We start from the raw sequence: 16,775 nt of genomic DNA on the forward strand, positions 1-16,775 counted from the left end.
GCGGCAGACGGCGCAGCTGCCGTTGCTGCGCCTGCAGTCTCTCGGTAGGTTCTCGCGGTGTGGCTGCTGCTGCTGCTGCTGTGGCGCTCGGTGCTATTGCTCCGCGCGAGCAGCAGCCCCGGTGCACCTGAGGAGGCGCCTGCGGCGGCCGAAACGCCGGTCATGTTTTGAAGCGGAGGTTGCAACAAGCCGCCGGATCGCCCGCTAGCGGTGCCGCCGGAGCGGTGGGTACTGCCGCCGGTGGGGGGTGGCTGCGGTACGCCTGCCGCTGATGCGCCCGCATGGCCAGCACTAGCACCAGCGTTTCGATGTAGGCGTGGTGCGCTAGGTGGGGGCGCATTTTGCTGGCCGACCGGCTGTTCGTCGTGTTTGACCTAGAAATGGGGCAGAAGAAGCAGAAGAGCCAGTTGCGAAGCGCCCGTGAGGAAGGCGCGTTTTAGAGTCTAGGGATTACAATATAACTCCATCCGTGGTGTAAATTATAGCATTACAACAACCAGACGAAGGTCACAAGCCAGGTGAAACCCTCTGCTTTTGACCGGGAGTCTTTTCCATCACAAATCCAGCCTTATAAAGGCATATCAGGTTGAGCATAATGCCAAGCATAGTGCCGGTGCCCTAAATTGACACCGGAAGCGCAGGAATCTAGAAAATTACTCACTGTGACGCGACATGGCCTTGAGGTAGACATCTCAGAGCGTTAACCCGTTACTGAGGCTCACTAGTTAATAACCTAAATTGTTGAGACGCACCTTGGAAAGGTTTAAGGTAGGTAAGACAGGCTTGGCCGCGGCACCAGGCATCAGGCCGCCCCAAAGTAACTCAGTCGAAGCTATTCATATGGTGTATATCTTTTAAACAATTGTCTTATGTATATCCAGCAAGTGGTGGTCGATTGAGCACAAGACGCGCCCTGTCCTTGGAATGTGTATTAGCGTGGATGGGTTCTGCAGTAACTCGAAAACGCCGTAGACCTTGGTTACGAAGGAGGCCTGATAGCAAGTTTATGGCTGCGCGCTGAGCCTGTGGCGCTTTGTGCCAGCCGAGCAAGGTGACCTTCGACGTTCTCCACGCGCCTTGCTCCTCTACCTTGGACGAGTTAACCTTGGTGAACGAGTTTGCGTACGCTTCCAATTTGAAAAGTCAGGGGTTTGGTGCTTTTTAAAGATACCACTTTAGAAAACTTCTGAGAAGTGACCGGGTAGCGGGGTGTTACTGACAGATCACTCTCAGTAATAAAACCTATGTCGAAAAAGCACTATCTATCCGGGCCACTTCATACGGAAGCTTCAAGCTCCTCAGAGCCCGTAAGGCCCGGACGAGCCAGGATGTTCATTAGCCCACGAGTAAAGGGTGGGTGCTGCGCTTGTCGCCATCCAATACAAACGGTGTACGATAACGTTACAGCTCCATCTCTTCGTTCCCATCATGACCGGTCCAACTAGTTGGTACCTTGACCCAAAGAGGTATGCGAATTAAGGAATTTAACCTGGCCAGGCAAAGCTGAAGTGCGTGTGGAACTGTACAGCGTCCAGCTGCATTTTATGGGGCCACTGGATGGCAGGCCGTGGGCATAAGGGACGGAAGCTTGTCTGGCAGATTGGAAATCAATTGCGCCACGGAAATATGCAATCCAATCAGAAAATTTTATGCACCCTTCGCTTGAAAACGTCGAAATTTTGTGAGCTGTTGTACCGTTGTTCAGTTGTCTTTCAAAACTGCCAGGATGGCGGAAAGGCTACCTTGCACCTGGAAATTACTTACCTGAGGAGCCTATAAGGTGTTACTTCGCTTTGTAGCGAAGACTGCAGACGTGAATGTTCCTCAACGTTGGCACGACGTACTTTACCGCATTACGACGTCGGCATTGTCGTCATATTCGAAAAGTACATGTCAAGGCTGTCTTCCCTTCATTGGCCATCTTGGATGAATACTGCCGCACCGGCTCTTTTCTTTTGTCTTGGTTTGGGAACTGTATAAGGCGTAGTCCAAGCAATCCGTGCCATAGTCTTGTACAAACCAAAAATTGTGCGTTCAATTCAAAGAATTTAACGTTCCTGAGTTTGTGGCACATCAGACTTCGGCATCAGAGAGACACACAAATGACGACGCAGACGGTTAAAAACGGCGAATTACAATTGAAATAATTGAAACGGGAACTTGCGTGGCGCATACACGTGCGATGGCTGCCCGAAAAGTTGATTAACCTTGCACGTAGTCGGCCCCGGTCACTAATGCGTACTCCGCACGAATGAAGTCGCGGTCCTACAAACAGTAGGACATGGTAACTGTGAAATGAGGTAGTTAACCTACATGAAAGCATGACACAATATAGCTAATCAAAAAGACTTCGCCAACAGGCCTGAAACTGGGAGCCGACCGTAAAGCTCTGAAACCTAAGCATATACCATGTTGCAAGGACAACAATCACCTCCAAACGCAAATCCAGGGCAACGCGTGCAAATGCAGCCCATTATCTACAGCGCCGCTGCCCTGTTGCTGCTGTGGTCGGCCCTGCAAGGGCTCCTCCAATATTCAAACAGAAATTTCCTTTGCCCTGCGCCCTATAGGAATGTCCGCCGTGGCAGGTGCGCAGCGTCACCTGGCCGACAGCCAATCACCTCGCCCGTCCATCGTCCACAGCCAAACCCTTTAATGGCGTTGGATTAGTAGTCCGCGACAATCTCTCGGGCTTCCCTATGAATCCTTATGATCAAGTACCTGCACGCAGAAGCGTACAGTTACGGGACTTCAGCGCTGAGGACAACGTATACCACGATGCGTGATTCAGCATGGCATTACTCTTCCGTTAACGATAGGGACATGCACGTAACTCCGTACCCGCCTCTGCCAAGTTCAATCGCCTCGTGATATGGGCCAATCAGGATGTATAAGCACGGCCGGACCTTTCCTTTCCCCACAAGGGAGGCGGTAATTAACATGAACACACTCTTTTCGTACATGCTTCCGAGAATGGCCATGGTGCCGCTGAGGAGCGCCTTTCCGCACCAGGGTCATGCCGAACACTCGAAGAATGCGATACCTTCCAGCTGCCAGGCTGGTGCCATTACACAGCGAATTTGTAATCAGCAGGCGGCGTGCACCATGCTCCGCCGCGACACATCCCGGTTTGCCTGTCCGTACCTCCTGGAAACAAACATGGTCAATTGGTTTCAGGATCACGCGTTGGATTGCGAAAGCTCTTCATATCCCGTACGGGCATACCGAAAAGTATACTGAGGGATCCCAGTCTTTTGGGGGGGCCTACTCCCTGGAATTTGGGGCCCCGACGCACCCCTGTCGACACCAGCACAGCAAACCTCTTACCCCGCCGAGTCAAGCTGCAGGGGCCATGGCCTTCAGGACTGCTTCCGCTGACTCATCTGCGCCTGTCTGGCCAACATATACGAAAGCGGACCGCTGGGGCCACACCACACAGGTGTAAAACCCCAAACCTATAAGCTACGCGTGAGTTTTGCTAGGCTATGGCTGAAATGCTTGGCGTGTTGATCTGTTTCATGAACCTGCGCGGCCGCTTATCTTTAATCGCAATATGAATAGTGATGATGACGCCTGCCACGAAGCAGCGAAGAAAGTTGTAATTGTGCATATGATGGTTGCATTTTGCCGTCGATTGCCGTACCTTCTTTCGTTGACGGTTGCAGTGATGGTCACAGTGGACTCAGAAGTACTGTACATAGTCAACGATGACCCAATGGAAGATGAGTTGTAACAAATTGCTTTTAGTCTTCAATACGCGTAGCTTTTGGCCAGCTGCCCATTGCTGCTCACAGTCCTCGGTAGGACCGAAGTCGCACCCACGTGATGCTTGCCATATCGAAATGGAAGGAATTATCTAATTTATAATAATTTGGGGCGCCTTGAACCTAGGGAGCCCCAGAGGGGGCAGCACGAATGATTTCTCAATTCTATATCCTCTCATCTAGGGGAGATGTGATAATCCGCAAAGACTATCTCGGTGATGTGCCGCGTACCTCGTCCGAGACGTTCTTTCGAAATGCGAAGTTCTGGAAAGAAGGCGATGGAGAAGCACCTCCAGTGTTCAACGTGGACGGAGTTACCTACTTGCACATTAAAGAGGGGGGAGTGCAGCTGGTGGCTACAACACGGACAAATCTGTCACCATCTTTTGTGCTTGAGTTTCTGAGGCGAATTTGCACGATCGTCAAGGACTATTGTGGTTTCCTCAGCGAAGACGCCATCCGGAAGAACGTGGTGTTGATTTATGAGCTCCTAGATGAGGTCGTGGATTACGGCTTCCCTCAGAGCACCGCCACCGAGGCGCTCAAGCAGTTTGTCGTGAACGAACCGATAGTAGTTCCGCCGGCGTTTTACCAGGCAAAGCCTCTTTTCAGCCTCAGCAAGGGCCCCACGGGCGTCTTCAAGAGCGTTTTGGAGACCTCCAGGACAGATGGCAAGCGGCGGGACGAGATCTTTGTGGATGTCGTGGAGCGCATCACCTGGTGTGTCCGCGTGCAGTGCCACCAGCAAGCTATCTAGATCTGTGCTGTTGTTGTATTTCATTCCTGTCTGCTTGCAATCCCAAGGGATGCTGATGGGTTCCCAGCCATCCCTAGCGTCCATCGTGGTCAGACCCGTGGTTCAACAGACGGCTTTACCGTGGCAAACGTTTCTCATCAAAATGGGGTCCTTCACCTCCATCTTACAGCCTGCAATGCCATTCTCTCCCGACCAAATCACAATTTTCCTCTCTTATGACCTGCGGGCCGAGCGTCGCACTGCTGAATAGTATTTTGAGTTTCTTGATTACAGCAGACATAATCCCCCGCCACATGAGGTTAGCTCTACTAATTGAACGTTAAGGCCTTGGGCCGAACTGGGGCTTGGGCCAAGCCCAGCTCAACCCAGCCAAGACGCATGTGTCCGAGCAGTAGGGCACGAACTGGCCGGGGATGACAGCCTGGTACAAACGCAGTACGGCGGCCGCGTGAGATTTGCTTGCTGAAGCGGCATGCCTTTGGGGTCCTGCGGCCGTACCGAAATCAGCAACGCAAGAGCCATTTCTACGCATACAGTTCCACCACGATGGGGTCTCCTATTTACGATGTGGCACACCGCCACGCGCCACTTTAGAGGGGGAACTGGGGGGAACTGTTCCTGGCTAGCCTGTGGGTGATTTGGGCGCACCATTCATGTGCGGATGCGGCCTGGCGTACCTGTCCAAGCATAGTCGGCCCCCAGTCTCCGCCTCCCATCCAGTATTCGCGACTTGAGCCCCACTTACCGCATCACTGGTTGGATGGGGTTTCCCCTTGCAGGATGACGATTGTTCATATTGATAGTGATGTCGTGCTTGCTCTTGCCATCGCGCGTTGCTCTTATCACCACGTGCTTGGATATCACGGTCTCTGAAGACATTCTCCAACTTTGCATCCTTCACGGCCACCAGGTCGTCTACGATTGTATTATGAATATAATATGTTATGGAGATCTTCTGTGTGCGCAACCGGTCGAGACCTTTTCCGCGATCCTGAAATCTCCCATGACCTAAGTTTACGCCTCCTTCCCTCCTTCCTATCCCTTTGCTCCTTGTTACCCGCCGCCTCTCCCGGCCGCCCGCCTTTCAACAACCGCCACCACCGCTGCCCCGCGGTCCACAGCACCTTCAATGCCAGCGGCTTCATAGCCTCTGCCCAGGTCGACGGCGCTGTGCAAATCAAGAGCTACCTGGCCGGCAACCCGCCGATAAAGATCAAGCTCAACGACGACCTCCTCATCGGCAAGCGCGACACGCCTTATGGCCTTGATCGCGCGGCGGAGCGCGGCCACATGGTCGTACTGGACGACTGCAACTTCCATGAGGTGGCGAACCTCGAGAACTTCGATGTGGATCGCACGATCTCGCTCGTACCTCCGGACGGCGAGTTCGCGTTGATGAACTACCGCACGACGCACGGCTTTAAGCCGCCCTTCCGCCTGCACGCCACCGTCGACGCCGACCCTAACTCCGAATATAAGGCCCTTTTGACGCTGCGGCTGTGGTGCGAGATCCCGGCTGAGAAGGCCTCCAGCGGCCTTGAAGTGGAGGTACCGACGCCTCGGTGGGTGCAGCGAGTGCACTGCGATTTGGACGGAGCTGGCGGGGGCGGTGGGGGCAAGGGCGGCGCTGCGGCGGCGGCAGCAGCAGCAGCAGCTGCACAGAACTGGGACTTCAACGAGAAGACTCATCTGCTGCGCTGGCGCTTCAAGCGCTGCCCTGGCGGCAGTGAATTTACGTTGCGGGCGAGGCTCACATTGGAGAAGCCGTATGTGCCATCGCTGAGGAGTGAGGTAGGGCCCGTGAACCTGCGTTTCACCATTCCCATGTACAGCGCTTCCCGCATCATGCTAAAGTACCTGCAGATTCTCAAAAAGGCGGATAAGAATTACAACCCGTACCGATGGGTCCGGTATGTAACGGCCTCGAATTCGTACACTTTCCGTACGTGAGTCGCCTGAGGGGACGCTGCGGTGTCGAGTGGGAGACGCGGGTTTCGAGGGGCACTCGGTTTTCGGGGAAGGGGAGGATCTAGGGGAGGGTAGGACGACCGGTTTTTTCCAGAGGTAATGGGAGGGAGGGCTTTTAGGTTTGACAGCGGATAGGAGGGAATGCAGCAGGCACAATGGCCATGAGGGTCATTGTATTAGCGTACTCGGGTGCATTCCTTCCAATCAAGGTGTCGTTGTGGGTGTTGTGACGATGACGCTTATTTGAATGGCTGGTTATTGTGTGGCACTGTGGCGCCACGGCTTCTGCGGTATGTGTACTCGTGGACAGAAGTGCAACAATTCAGTGGATTCGTGTCGTTGGGGAGTGGGGTTGCTTCCGCTGATTGCACGGGTCCTTCTGTATGTCTCGCCGTTGCCCATCATGTAGTTGCGCGAAGCTGTCGGTTTGGCCGGGGCCATCCCGACCTCGGCAGGCTTTCAGCTCTTTTCTACAGGTTTTGACCTTACAGACGAGCAAACTGTGGCACTCTTCTCGTACTTGACAGCGTGTGTCGCCTGCTGTGAGTGCACCTGCACCATCTTTGTTCTTGTTTCTGCATTGCAAGGAGGCCGGTCTTCCTTCTGTCGCGTGCGCACGGTGTGCAAGTTGTGGGGGTTGCTGTGAGGATGAGGGCGGTCATGGTAGCACGGAGTTCGGGGCAAAGGGACCCCCGGATCCCCGGATCCCGGATCCGGGCAAAGGGATCCTTGGGTTCAGAGGGGCTGCATAGCATAGCTCACCGTTGGCTGTTTTCTTGTTCTGTTTGTCGTTGTTGCTATTGCTATTGCTTCTGTTACCTGCTGCCTGGCTTTGTGTAGGGAGGAGGATTAGTTGGGTACGGTAGTTGGACAAGACATGAAAAAGGCCCTAGCGTGTTTGAATTGCGATAGTGCAAGCGGTGCGACCGCTTGCCCGTGGTACGGCAGCTCGGTGGTTTTGTTGTTCTCGCTGGCCAGGTCTGTATACGGACTGAAAAGAGGAGGGAGGTTTTGCCCTGAACCGGTGCAGCATATTGCCTTCTTCCTGACTTGTAGCATGGCAAAACCTCGAAACACGCATGGCCATGACCACGGTACCAGTAAAAAAGTTCCACCACCCAACCTGTTGGCATGAACCCGTGCGACATCACGCGGAGCTGTGCTGCGATGTTGTGAATGGAATGCCTCACGCGATGCGCCTGCCGCGTACCATACCTGGGACGGGCACGTCTGATACGAGCACGTCGGGATCTGTTACCCTAAGATGATAGCGTACTGCATAGCTTTCACCACAACTCGGGGGGCAACTAAATATATTGAGTGCGATATGCGGTTGTTAGCTAGGATCAGAAGTATTTTGCTTTAGTGGCCAATGCAGTGCGGACAGTACCGATGAACTATGAGGTTCCTCTGTAACCTAATTCATTCCTTAGCTGGCGCGAGGTAATCGTGAAGCCATGCAGTGCTCGATCTATTACACCGTCCCCGGGGTTACCGCACGGATGTAGCCAACCTTCAGCTCGATGCGCGGACAGCACGGCCAAGGGAAGTGAGAAGCATGTGCAGGTCAGGTTAAACGGCTATCCAGAATGAGGAACCCCCGTCCCACCGTAAACCGCAGCCTAGCCAGAGACATGACGCATTCAGGCGGGATGGCGCATCCGAATAGTAGCCACGCCCACACGAAAAGCTGCCGCGCCTCAACGCCTCAACTCAGATTACCTGTATGCTGCTGCAGGCCAGCAGCTTCCCAGCCTCACCTAATGTCCATGAATCCACTGATAAGGGCCAGGGCTCAAGGCAATCCTTCAAACCGCACGCCCTAGATCCGCAGCTTAGCGTTCCCAACATTAACACCCGGTTTTTACATCAACCGCAAAGGTAAGGCCACATGCGGTGGTGGTCGCGTACATGGGGATGCTTATCGCGGCTGGAAAGTACAACATATTAGGGTTTTAGGGTTTCCAGCCTTTTCAAACACATTCCGCAGCGCTTTGTGGAATCCCACTGCGGGCACCGAATGGGACATATGTTTTGTCGAAACGCGGATGTAGTACCTGCCGACACACGCGTCGTCTATGGATACGACCTAAAGGCTTTATGTCGGTTGGGTTTGAGAGACCTCGTACATGGGGTTGCTGCGCGGCTCCCGGCATGGTTTCCAGCAACGTAGCTTGCCGTACCATGCCACATAGACGTTACCTGTCAAGGCGCAAATTGCCCCGCACCACGTCACAAAACCCTCGTTTGTCTTTTTTTGTGTTGGGAAAACTTCAAGCCATATGCCCAAACATTCCGTGTATGTGTCCTGCCTACCCAACAGGCATGCAACAGCCACCATGGCCGACGAAAGCCTCTTATGCATTCATTCAAAAACAACGGACACATTACCAACCACTAGCACCCACAGACATTGTCCATCAACGCGCGTCCATCGACAACGGCACTTAATTTGCAGAGCGCATCGTGGCCCGTAGGAGTAGAAAGAAAAAGAATTAGATTCGAGCCTACAAACGAGGAAAGAGCTTTTGGGTATCCGCCTGTCCTGCTCTGCTCTGAAAAGAGGCATTGTAAAAATCCTTTCCCCCTTTCGGCCCCCCTCCCACGGCCGACCTGTCGCTTCGGTCAGCAGCAAGCAAACCGCATAACACCCAAACACCGTTTAATAAGCCTGCGGGCCAATGGCCCGGTCGACAGAGCGTTTGTTTGGCACAAAGTATCTCTTTTCCGTACATGTATGTTTGCCGCCTAGACACCCGCGTGATCTCCATCCAGCCTCTTACTCGCCCCGAGCCCCTTACCCGCCGTCAGACAGAGCTTTCAGCCTCTTTTGCCTCAATTGCACCAAAGCGAAACAACGCCCCAAAGCCAAGCTCTCCATCCAGCCAGAAAACTGCCGCGTCTCCAGGCAAAAGGACGTCCAATGTGCTTCATATTTTTTGCCATATGCCGCCGCCTCGCCTCGTATACATGTACATTTCACACTCGCACAACAGTCCGTTCATTGGTATATATATGATACGGCGACGGCGTTGGCAGGAGGAGGCCTACCAACCAACCTAACCGTTCCCTTCCCTGCTGTTGCAACGCAAACATTACAGAACAGCTGGTGCTGTAGGAATGGGATAAGGGCGCAGCGTTTTCCCGTTACCTGCCCTTTCTCCAATCACCGCCGTCTGCGGCCGAGTCCCCTTGCTGCTGCCAGCGCTCTTCATGCTACTGCTACTGCTACTGCGATTTTATACTGCTGCTATTTTGTGAACATGCCCGCGTCTCTTTTCGTCACTCACTCCCTCGGCCTTGCACAATCGTAACCCCCGTCCCATCCCTCCTACAGACGCTAGGGGGTTTGAAACCCCTTCCCTTCGCTTTCCCCCCCCCCAACCTTCCTAAGCCCCCCCCCTCCCTCAATGTTGAGCCCACTGGATGCTCTTCAGGTCAACGCCCTCCTGCACCATCTCCCACAACGGACTCATCTCCCGCAGCTTGTTTACATGGTCCACCGTCATGGAGATCGCGCGATCCACCTCCTGTGCACGACACGTACCACCAAAGCATACACCAACACACGGTGTGCGCAGGGGGGAAGCGCGGGGGGGAAGCGTGCAAAGAAAGTAGGGAGCGGGATGAGAGGGAGAGCACGGCGGTAGGACAGACAGACAGACAGACAGGTAGGTAGATATCGGGGTAGGAAGAGCATGACGTGTTTGGGTCTGGGCTGACTCTTGGGTTTGCCGTACGGTGGCGGTTATAGGAAGGTGGATGTGGCCCCAACCATCAAGGAACTGCTGCCCGCGTGAAGAGATGGTGGTGGATGGTTTTAATAATAATCAATTTCGGCTCCCTCCGTAAGGCACACACTACTCGTGCCTTCAAGTGACACCACAAGATGGGCGTGGGGTGGGGGGCGGGCGCTTGCATCCCAGCAATTGATCCAACAGGATCTCACTCAGCGCCCCCTCAACGTTACCCAAACAACACACACACACACACACACACCGCTTCCGTGGTGAATCGCCCCATGCCGTATCTGATGCTGGTGTGTGCCAGCTCCTCCTCCACTCCTAGCGCCCGCAGCACGTACGACGGCTCCAGGGAGGCCGACGTGCACGCGGAGCCGCTGCTGACCGCAATCTCCTGCACCATGGCAAAGTGACATCGTGGCACTGTGACGGCGAGGTGGATGGGGTGATCAATGATGGTGGGGTGAACAACAGAATTCCCTGACCAACCGCATTCACTCCATGCGTGACCCGCGGGTCGGTCGGTCAAAAGCACAGCTCTCCTTAAAAAAGCCTCACAGCCCACCTTGAGTCCCATGATGAGCGACTCGCCCTCCACGTACGCGAACGACAAGTTCAGGTTTCCCGGGTAGCGTTGAGCCGGGTCGGACGGGCCGTTCAGCACGACGCCCTGAAGCTGGCTAACAATCCCCGTGCGCAACCGCTCCTCCAACCGCTTCACGTGGGCGAGATCCTTCTCCATCTCCCGCTGGGCCACCTCGCATGCCGCCCCCAGTCCCACCACCAGGGGCGTGGGTACGGTTCCGGAGCGGAAGCCCCGCTCCTGACCGCCGCCGCTCATGAGGGGCTCGAGGCGCACGCGGGGGCGCCTGGTGGGGGAATTATTGCGGTAATATGAAGGGGGGAAAGATATATTTAAGCTTTGATTTAGGGTTTTAGGTTTTCCGCTCGGGAAGATAGAGTGGGGGCGACAGAGAGTGTGTGTCTGTGTGTGTCTGTGTGTGTCTGTGTGTGTCTGTGTGTGTCTGTGTGTGTGTGTCTGTGTGTGTGTGTGTCTGTGTGTGTGTGTCTGTGTGTGTGTGTCTGTGTGTGTGTCTGTGTGTGTGTGTCTGTGTGTGTGTGTGTCTGTGTGTGTGTGTGTCTGTGTGTGTGTGTGTCTGTGTGTGTGTGTGTCTGTGTGTGTGTGTCTGTGTGTGTCTGTGTGTGTGTCTGTGTGTGTGTGTCTGTGTGTGTCTGTGTGTGTGTCTGTGTGTGTGTGTCTGTGTGTCTGTGTGTGTCTGTGTGTGTCTGTGTGTGTCTGTGTGTGTCTGTGTGTGTCTGTGTGTGTCTGTGTGTGTCTGTGTGTGTCTGTGTGTGTCTGTGTGTGTCTGTGTGTGTCTGTGTGCGAAGGGATGAGGTCAGGGGAATGGGTGATATCGGGGGCATGGGCGGTAGGGGGGAGGGTCGAAAGGTTTGGGTTTAGTTCCGCTGAAACAAAAAACCAGACGGACACGTCCGCCCCCACGAAGCAACGCGACTCGACCGACCAGGGGGTCACCCGGGTGACGACTGCCAACACACACTGGTCTCCATTGAATCTCAATACAGTGTCTTTAAGCTGTCAGGTCTTTGGAAAAAGACCGTGGTGAGTTGTAGCGGTTGGGGAAGAGCCCTAGGGCTCTTTTTTCTCTCAACCGTTTACGAGCAGCTGGCAGCCTGCAGGCAAGGGTTTCGGAGGCGGCTGTACGGCAGGTACCACCAGGCAGGTACCACAACAAAGAGGGATAGAGGTACCAGGAGCGGGGCAGGCTGGTTGATCCACCATCGACCCGCCCAACCCCCGCTCCCTGCAAGGCTCATAAAAACCACGCTAAGCCCCAGGTCCCTCTATCCGGTGCCCTGTCGTGCACCACATCCCCCCCCCGTCGCCGATGTTGGAGATGTTGGGGGGTTATATTTCATTCTTTCATTCTCTCATCCTTCCAGGTGTGTTCTCCTGCGCCTCCTCCTGCTCCTGTTCCTCACCTTCTGACGTACAGCGCCCCCACGCCCTTGGGACCGTAGATCTTGTGACCGCTGATGGATAGGAGGTCAACTTTGGCGGCGTTGACGTCCAGGGGGATCTTACCGACTGCCTGTAGGACGGGTAGGAGAGGTGCGGTGGGTTTGGGAGAGGACAAACACTAGGCACTTAGGCACTTGCCCCCTCCCATCTGTGGAGACGGGCTTCATACCGCACAAAAAACAGGAAAAACAGCCGTACTGCCGTACAAAGTGCCGTACCTGCGCACCATCTGTGTGGAAATACACACCCTTGGATCTGCAGATCTCGCCAATCTCCTTCAGTGGCTGTACGACACCGATCTCATTGTTGACCGCCATCACGCTGACCAGGGCCGTATCGGGCCTTATGGCGCTCTCCAACGTATTCAAATCCAGGAGGCCGTCGGGGCGAACCTATTTTTTTATAAACGCGAACACACACACATACAGGTAGGAGTGATGCGGTATCAATAATTCATTAATAATATTCATTATTTTCCGTTATCGTCTAAACATCGAAATTTTGAATTTGTTTGTTATTACAAAAATAGTATAATTTACTTTGTAATCTGTTACTCGTTTGTAATTTACAACAAAAACAATTAAATAAATATTCCTTATTATATTACGAAATCCAGATATGCAAAGTTGTAAAAAGGAAGGGGAGGGAAAGGTATATACAGGGCGCTCGTCAACGCGAATGGGGGACAGCACAGCGGATGCTTTTTTGGGGGGGGATGCGGGATGCCATGCATCGTGTACGGACATGGACAGGGTTTCCCCCTTCCCCCCCACGCAGCGCCGCCTACCCCTACCACCCCCTTCTAACCCTCTTACCATCCGTTCCCCCAACCGCAAATACCCCTTTCCCCCTCTCCACATCCTACCGGTAGGTACGTCACATCCCAACCCCGCTGCTGCAGCCACCGGCAGCTGTCCAAAACACACTTGTGCTCTGTCTGCATCGGGACAGGGAAGGTAGGGGAAGGTAGGGAAGAGGAAGATGGAGATCAGGTGCAGCAAGAAGCAATGAGGGTCGGCTGATGGCTTTACTAAAGCACCCGCTACCCGGCAGGTGGGCCGAGCATGGCACATGCGGGCACCCGGGGGCGGTAGCCGTAAGGGAAAATGCAGATGTTGAAAGACGAGGACATGTATGGAAGAAAGACACGCGTGTCTGTGTGTGTATTTGTTTTTTTTTGTGTGTGTATGTTACGCCTCCACCCGTAACTCTCCAAACGCGTAACAAAGAGTGGGCCCATACATACATACATACATACATACATACATACATACATACATACATACATACATACATACATTCATTGAGCCCTGAGGGGGGCCAAGAGCGAGGCCCTTTGGAAATGCCGTGTTTGCGAACCACCGGTATGAGCCCTTGTAGACAGCACTCGACGTGTCGAGCTATCAGAAACGTGTTGGGAAGGAGAGGGATACACGAGGAGGAAGGAAACAACGAGTCCTCCTCAACGCCGACCACCCCCCTTGATTCCCCCACCTCCACCTCCACCACCCCACCCCGCCCCGCACCATCACACACCCCATCCAGCTACCATTTCCTTTCCCTGTATTATTGTCTAGCTGCCCACATCCTCAAAAATGATATCCGTCCCCTGCCCCTGTTTTTCTTTTTCCAGGGAAAAAGTACTCTGCCCCTTTCCCTTTCTCCCCGGCCCTTTCCCCACCTGCGTCGTGATGACGTGTTTTTTCTTGTCCTTGTGGTATGTGGCGACCCCCTTGATGGCGGTGTTGTTGGACTCCGTAGCCCCGCTGGTGAAGATGATCTCTTTGGGATCCGCTCCGATAAGCCGGGCGATCTGAACACGAATAAAAAGGAGGTGGGCGTGTGTGTGTGTGGGGGGGGAAGAGACGAACCACGAACGAGTGAAGCTGCTGTGTGTGTGTGTGTGGTGGTGGGAGGACCACGATGGGGCAGGTGCGGATACAACAAAGTATGTGTGTGGTGTGGGAACCATAGGGTGGAGCCAATCATGATAATGGTGGTGATGATGGTTTGATGCTGACGCAAAAAACGCAAGGTTGATGGTTAAAAAGCACGAAGGTAGGGACGCAGAGCCAGGTGTGGGGGCAGTGGCAGCGGCAAAAGGAGCAAAAGGACGAGCCAGACCAACACCGCCCTCAGGCTTGTGCGCTATAGAGACGTTGGAGGAGAAAGCGGAGGGGGAGGGAAAGGCGGCGGCAGCGGTGTGGCGAGCAGGCTGCAATAGACAAGGCGACCCCAGGAACCACTCACTGGTCCAGAAAAGAGGCCCAATGGACAGAAAGACAGACAGATCAATGGACAGGCATACAGACAGACAGACAGACAGACAGACGGGGCGACACAGCACGACAGAGGGAATTGCAAAGAAAGAGTGAGACATGCGCACATAGACCCGGATGGGAAAGTGGTATCCACGCGCATGCAGCCCGCACTATTGCAGTGCCAGGACCACTCCGCTAACCTGGCAGACGGTCAGGAAAGACAGTCAGAACAGACAGACAGACAGACAGACAGACAGACGGGGGCAAACGGCAACAGGTGGCGATGTTGAGAAGGCCGCATCGGTGCATCCATGCACCACGCACGGTTTATCTCTCCCCCCTACCTTGGCACGGGCGTCCTCCACCGCCTCCTCAGATTCCCAGCCGTACAGGTGCGTACGGGAATGTGGGTTGCCGAACTGCGGAGCGACCGGAATCAAATTGCGACATCATCAACATCAGTTCAGTCAAATCGCATCAACTTGATTGCGTTAACTAAGGAAAGCGCGGAGGAGGAGTCAAGGCAACAAGGGCAGGGAAGGCATTTGTTAACCTCCACCCCCCTTCCCGTGCCGGAATTCGTTCGGCAACGCAGGTCGTTGGGCCCAACCGCTGTCGGGCCCCATCCCAGCGCCAACTGGTTTTATTTCCTCCTCTAACCAAACCATCACTGACTCCTCCCTCAGTCCTTTGCCCCCGGACTTGCCTGCTCTGTCATGAACGGCAGCATGGCATCAATGACCCGTGGGTCCATAGGCGTAGTGGCCTGCATGTCCAGATACAGCGGCACACCTCGCAGGGAGATTCCCTTCTTCTCTATGATCGGCACCCCTGTGCGAGGATTATGATTACAATGAGGGCCGGAATAGACATGGGAACAGAAAATCATGGGAAAATCACTCCTTCTGGCAAAAAGCGGATCAATCAATTGCTTGGACATTCTGGCATGGGCAGAGTGGCGAGTTAAGAATCTGAGGGAAAGTTCTGAACGGATGGATGGATGGAAAAGGAGCCCCGGAACGACGGCCCAAGGTTGCTCTTTTTAGCAACCGGGGGGACAGGTACAACCGTCAGCAACCGCCAGCAACTGATAACTGCCGCAGTACCAGCGGTGCATGGGACAGCGATGTTAAGCGAAGGGTGGCAGCGACCCCTTCGTTCTCCCAAATCCCAAAATTGCGAGCGGGGAGTCGCGGCGTCTAAAATACTGGAAGGGGTGGATAGATAGCCGCCAAAAGGGGGACCTCCATGGCGGCCCCCGGCCGGCTGGTCGATGTGGGAAAGGGGAAATGACTGAAAGGGCCCAGCTTTGGCAAGGAAAGAACAGTCGGTCTCTGAAGAGGCGAAACGGGAGAACGACTGCGTTTTTCGAGTCGCAGCCAAGCAACGGTGCTTAGGCAGCCTTCGCCAGACGTGCGAACCGAGGTTGGACTGCCGAGGCAATTGTAAACGCGTCAGTTGGAACAACGTCGCGAATATGATCGTTGCGGGCGATGCATACCGCAACGCGGAGAGCGGTTGAGAAGCATTTGTGTGGAGGGGGCCCCGCTAGCTTAGTGTGAGGGGTACAGGTACGTCCCTAGGATGAGGAAGGAGTGCCGGGCTGTGTCCACAACATTCCCTTTTTTTTACCCGTCGTGCTTGGACATCAGTCAGGCAGCTGTGCTCTGCCTTTGGAAGCCCACATCTCATCTCACGAAGAAAAAAAGGGTTAAGAAATCTCCTCATTCGGAAGATATCAAGACCGTGTACTAAAAGTATCATGGGTTGTTGTAATGTTTCAGTTGTTACTAGAGTAGAGATATCAGTATGTTGCTTTCTCAACACGAGAAAGCATAGCGATGTGCTGCGCCACGTTGCGCCGCGCAGAAAAGCTCCAACCAATCGGCAGTCCCCGGCCTATCTCCTGTTACAGACACACAAGCACGCACCTGTGTCAGTGTCCTCCGCTGGCTGTGGAGCGGCGGAAAAGCTGCGAAGAACAGCTGAGCTTTGGCTCAGCACGGTAGGAAGCATCCGACCATGATGTAGAAGTTGTAATCCAATCCTTTGGAGCATTTTGTTCTAATTAAGAGAACAGAGCAGACTTGTAGTAAGTAGGCAAATAAAAAGGCCAAATAAAAAGAGGTTGCCGTTCAAGAATAAGATACACGCAACTGGCAGCTTGCCTACCGGCTTTAACATGTATATAAAATTATCATGAAGTGATCGGCATTCTCAGCCAAGTTGATGCTGTGG

General features: G+C 54.1%; 2 protein-coding genes across 2 annotated transcripts; one reads left to right on the forward strand and one right to left on the reverse strand.

Annotated features, from left to right (window-relative positions):
* Positions 1-3,915: 3,915 nt before the first annotated feature.
* Positions 3,916-6,471, forward strand: VOLCADRAFT_61858 (uncharacterized protein; the record flags this gene model as incomplete). Its single annotated transcript, XM_002951822.1, has 3 exons — positions 3,916-4,484; positions 5,643-6,130; positions 6,176-6,471. 3 exons carry the CDS (start codon positions 3,916-3,918, stop codon positions 6,469-6,471), a joined length of 1,353 nt encoding a protein of 450 aa, XP_002951868.1.
* A 3,425-nt stretch (positions 6,472-9,896) lies between these two features.
* Positions 9,897-16,711, reverse strand: VOLCADRAFT_109150 (uncharacterized protein; the record flags this gene model as incomplete). The annotated part of the gene is made up of 10 exons (XM_002951914.1): positions 16,469-16,711; positions 15,244-15,368; positions 14,882-14,956; positions 13,958-14,089; positions 13,142-13,213; positions 12,495-12,668; positions 12,237-12,346; positions 10,798-11,101; positions 10,489-10,626; positions 9,897-10,019 (listed from the first exon to the last, which is right to left on the reverse strand). The coding sequence occupies exons 1-10, from the start codon at positions 16,593-16,595 to the stop codon at positions 9,897-9,899; spliced, it is 1,380 nt and encodes a 459-aa protein (XP_002951960.1). The 5' UTR covers positions 16,596-16,711.
* Between the last annotated feature and the right edge of the window lie 64 nt (positions 16,712-16,775).

Source organism: Volvox carteri, assembly GCF_000143455.1.
Source record: "Volvox carteri f. nagariensis unplaced genomic scaffold VOLCAscaffold_26, whole genome shotgun sequence".
Classification (NCBI taxonomy): Eukaryota; Viridiplantae; Chlorophyta; class Chlorophyceae; order Chlamydomonadales; family Volvocaceae; genus Volvox; species Volvox carteri.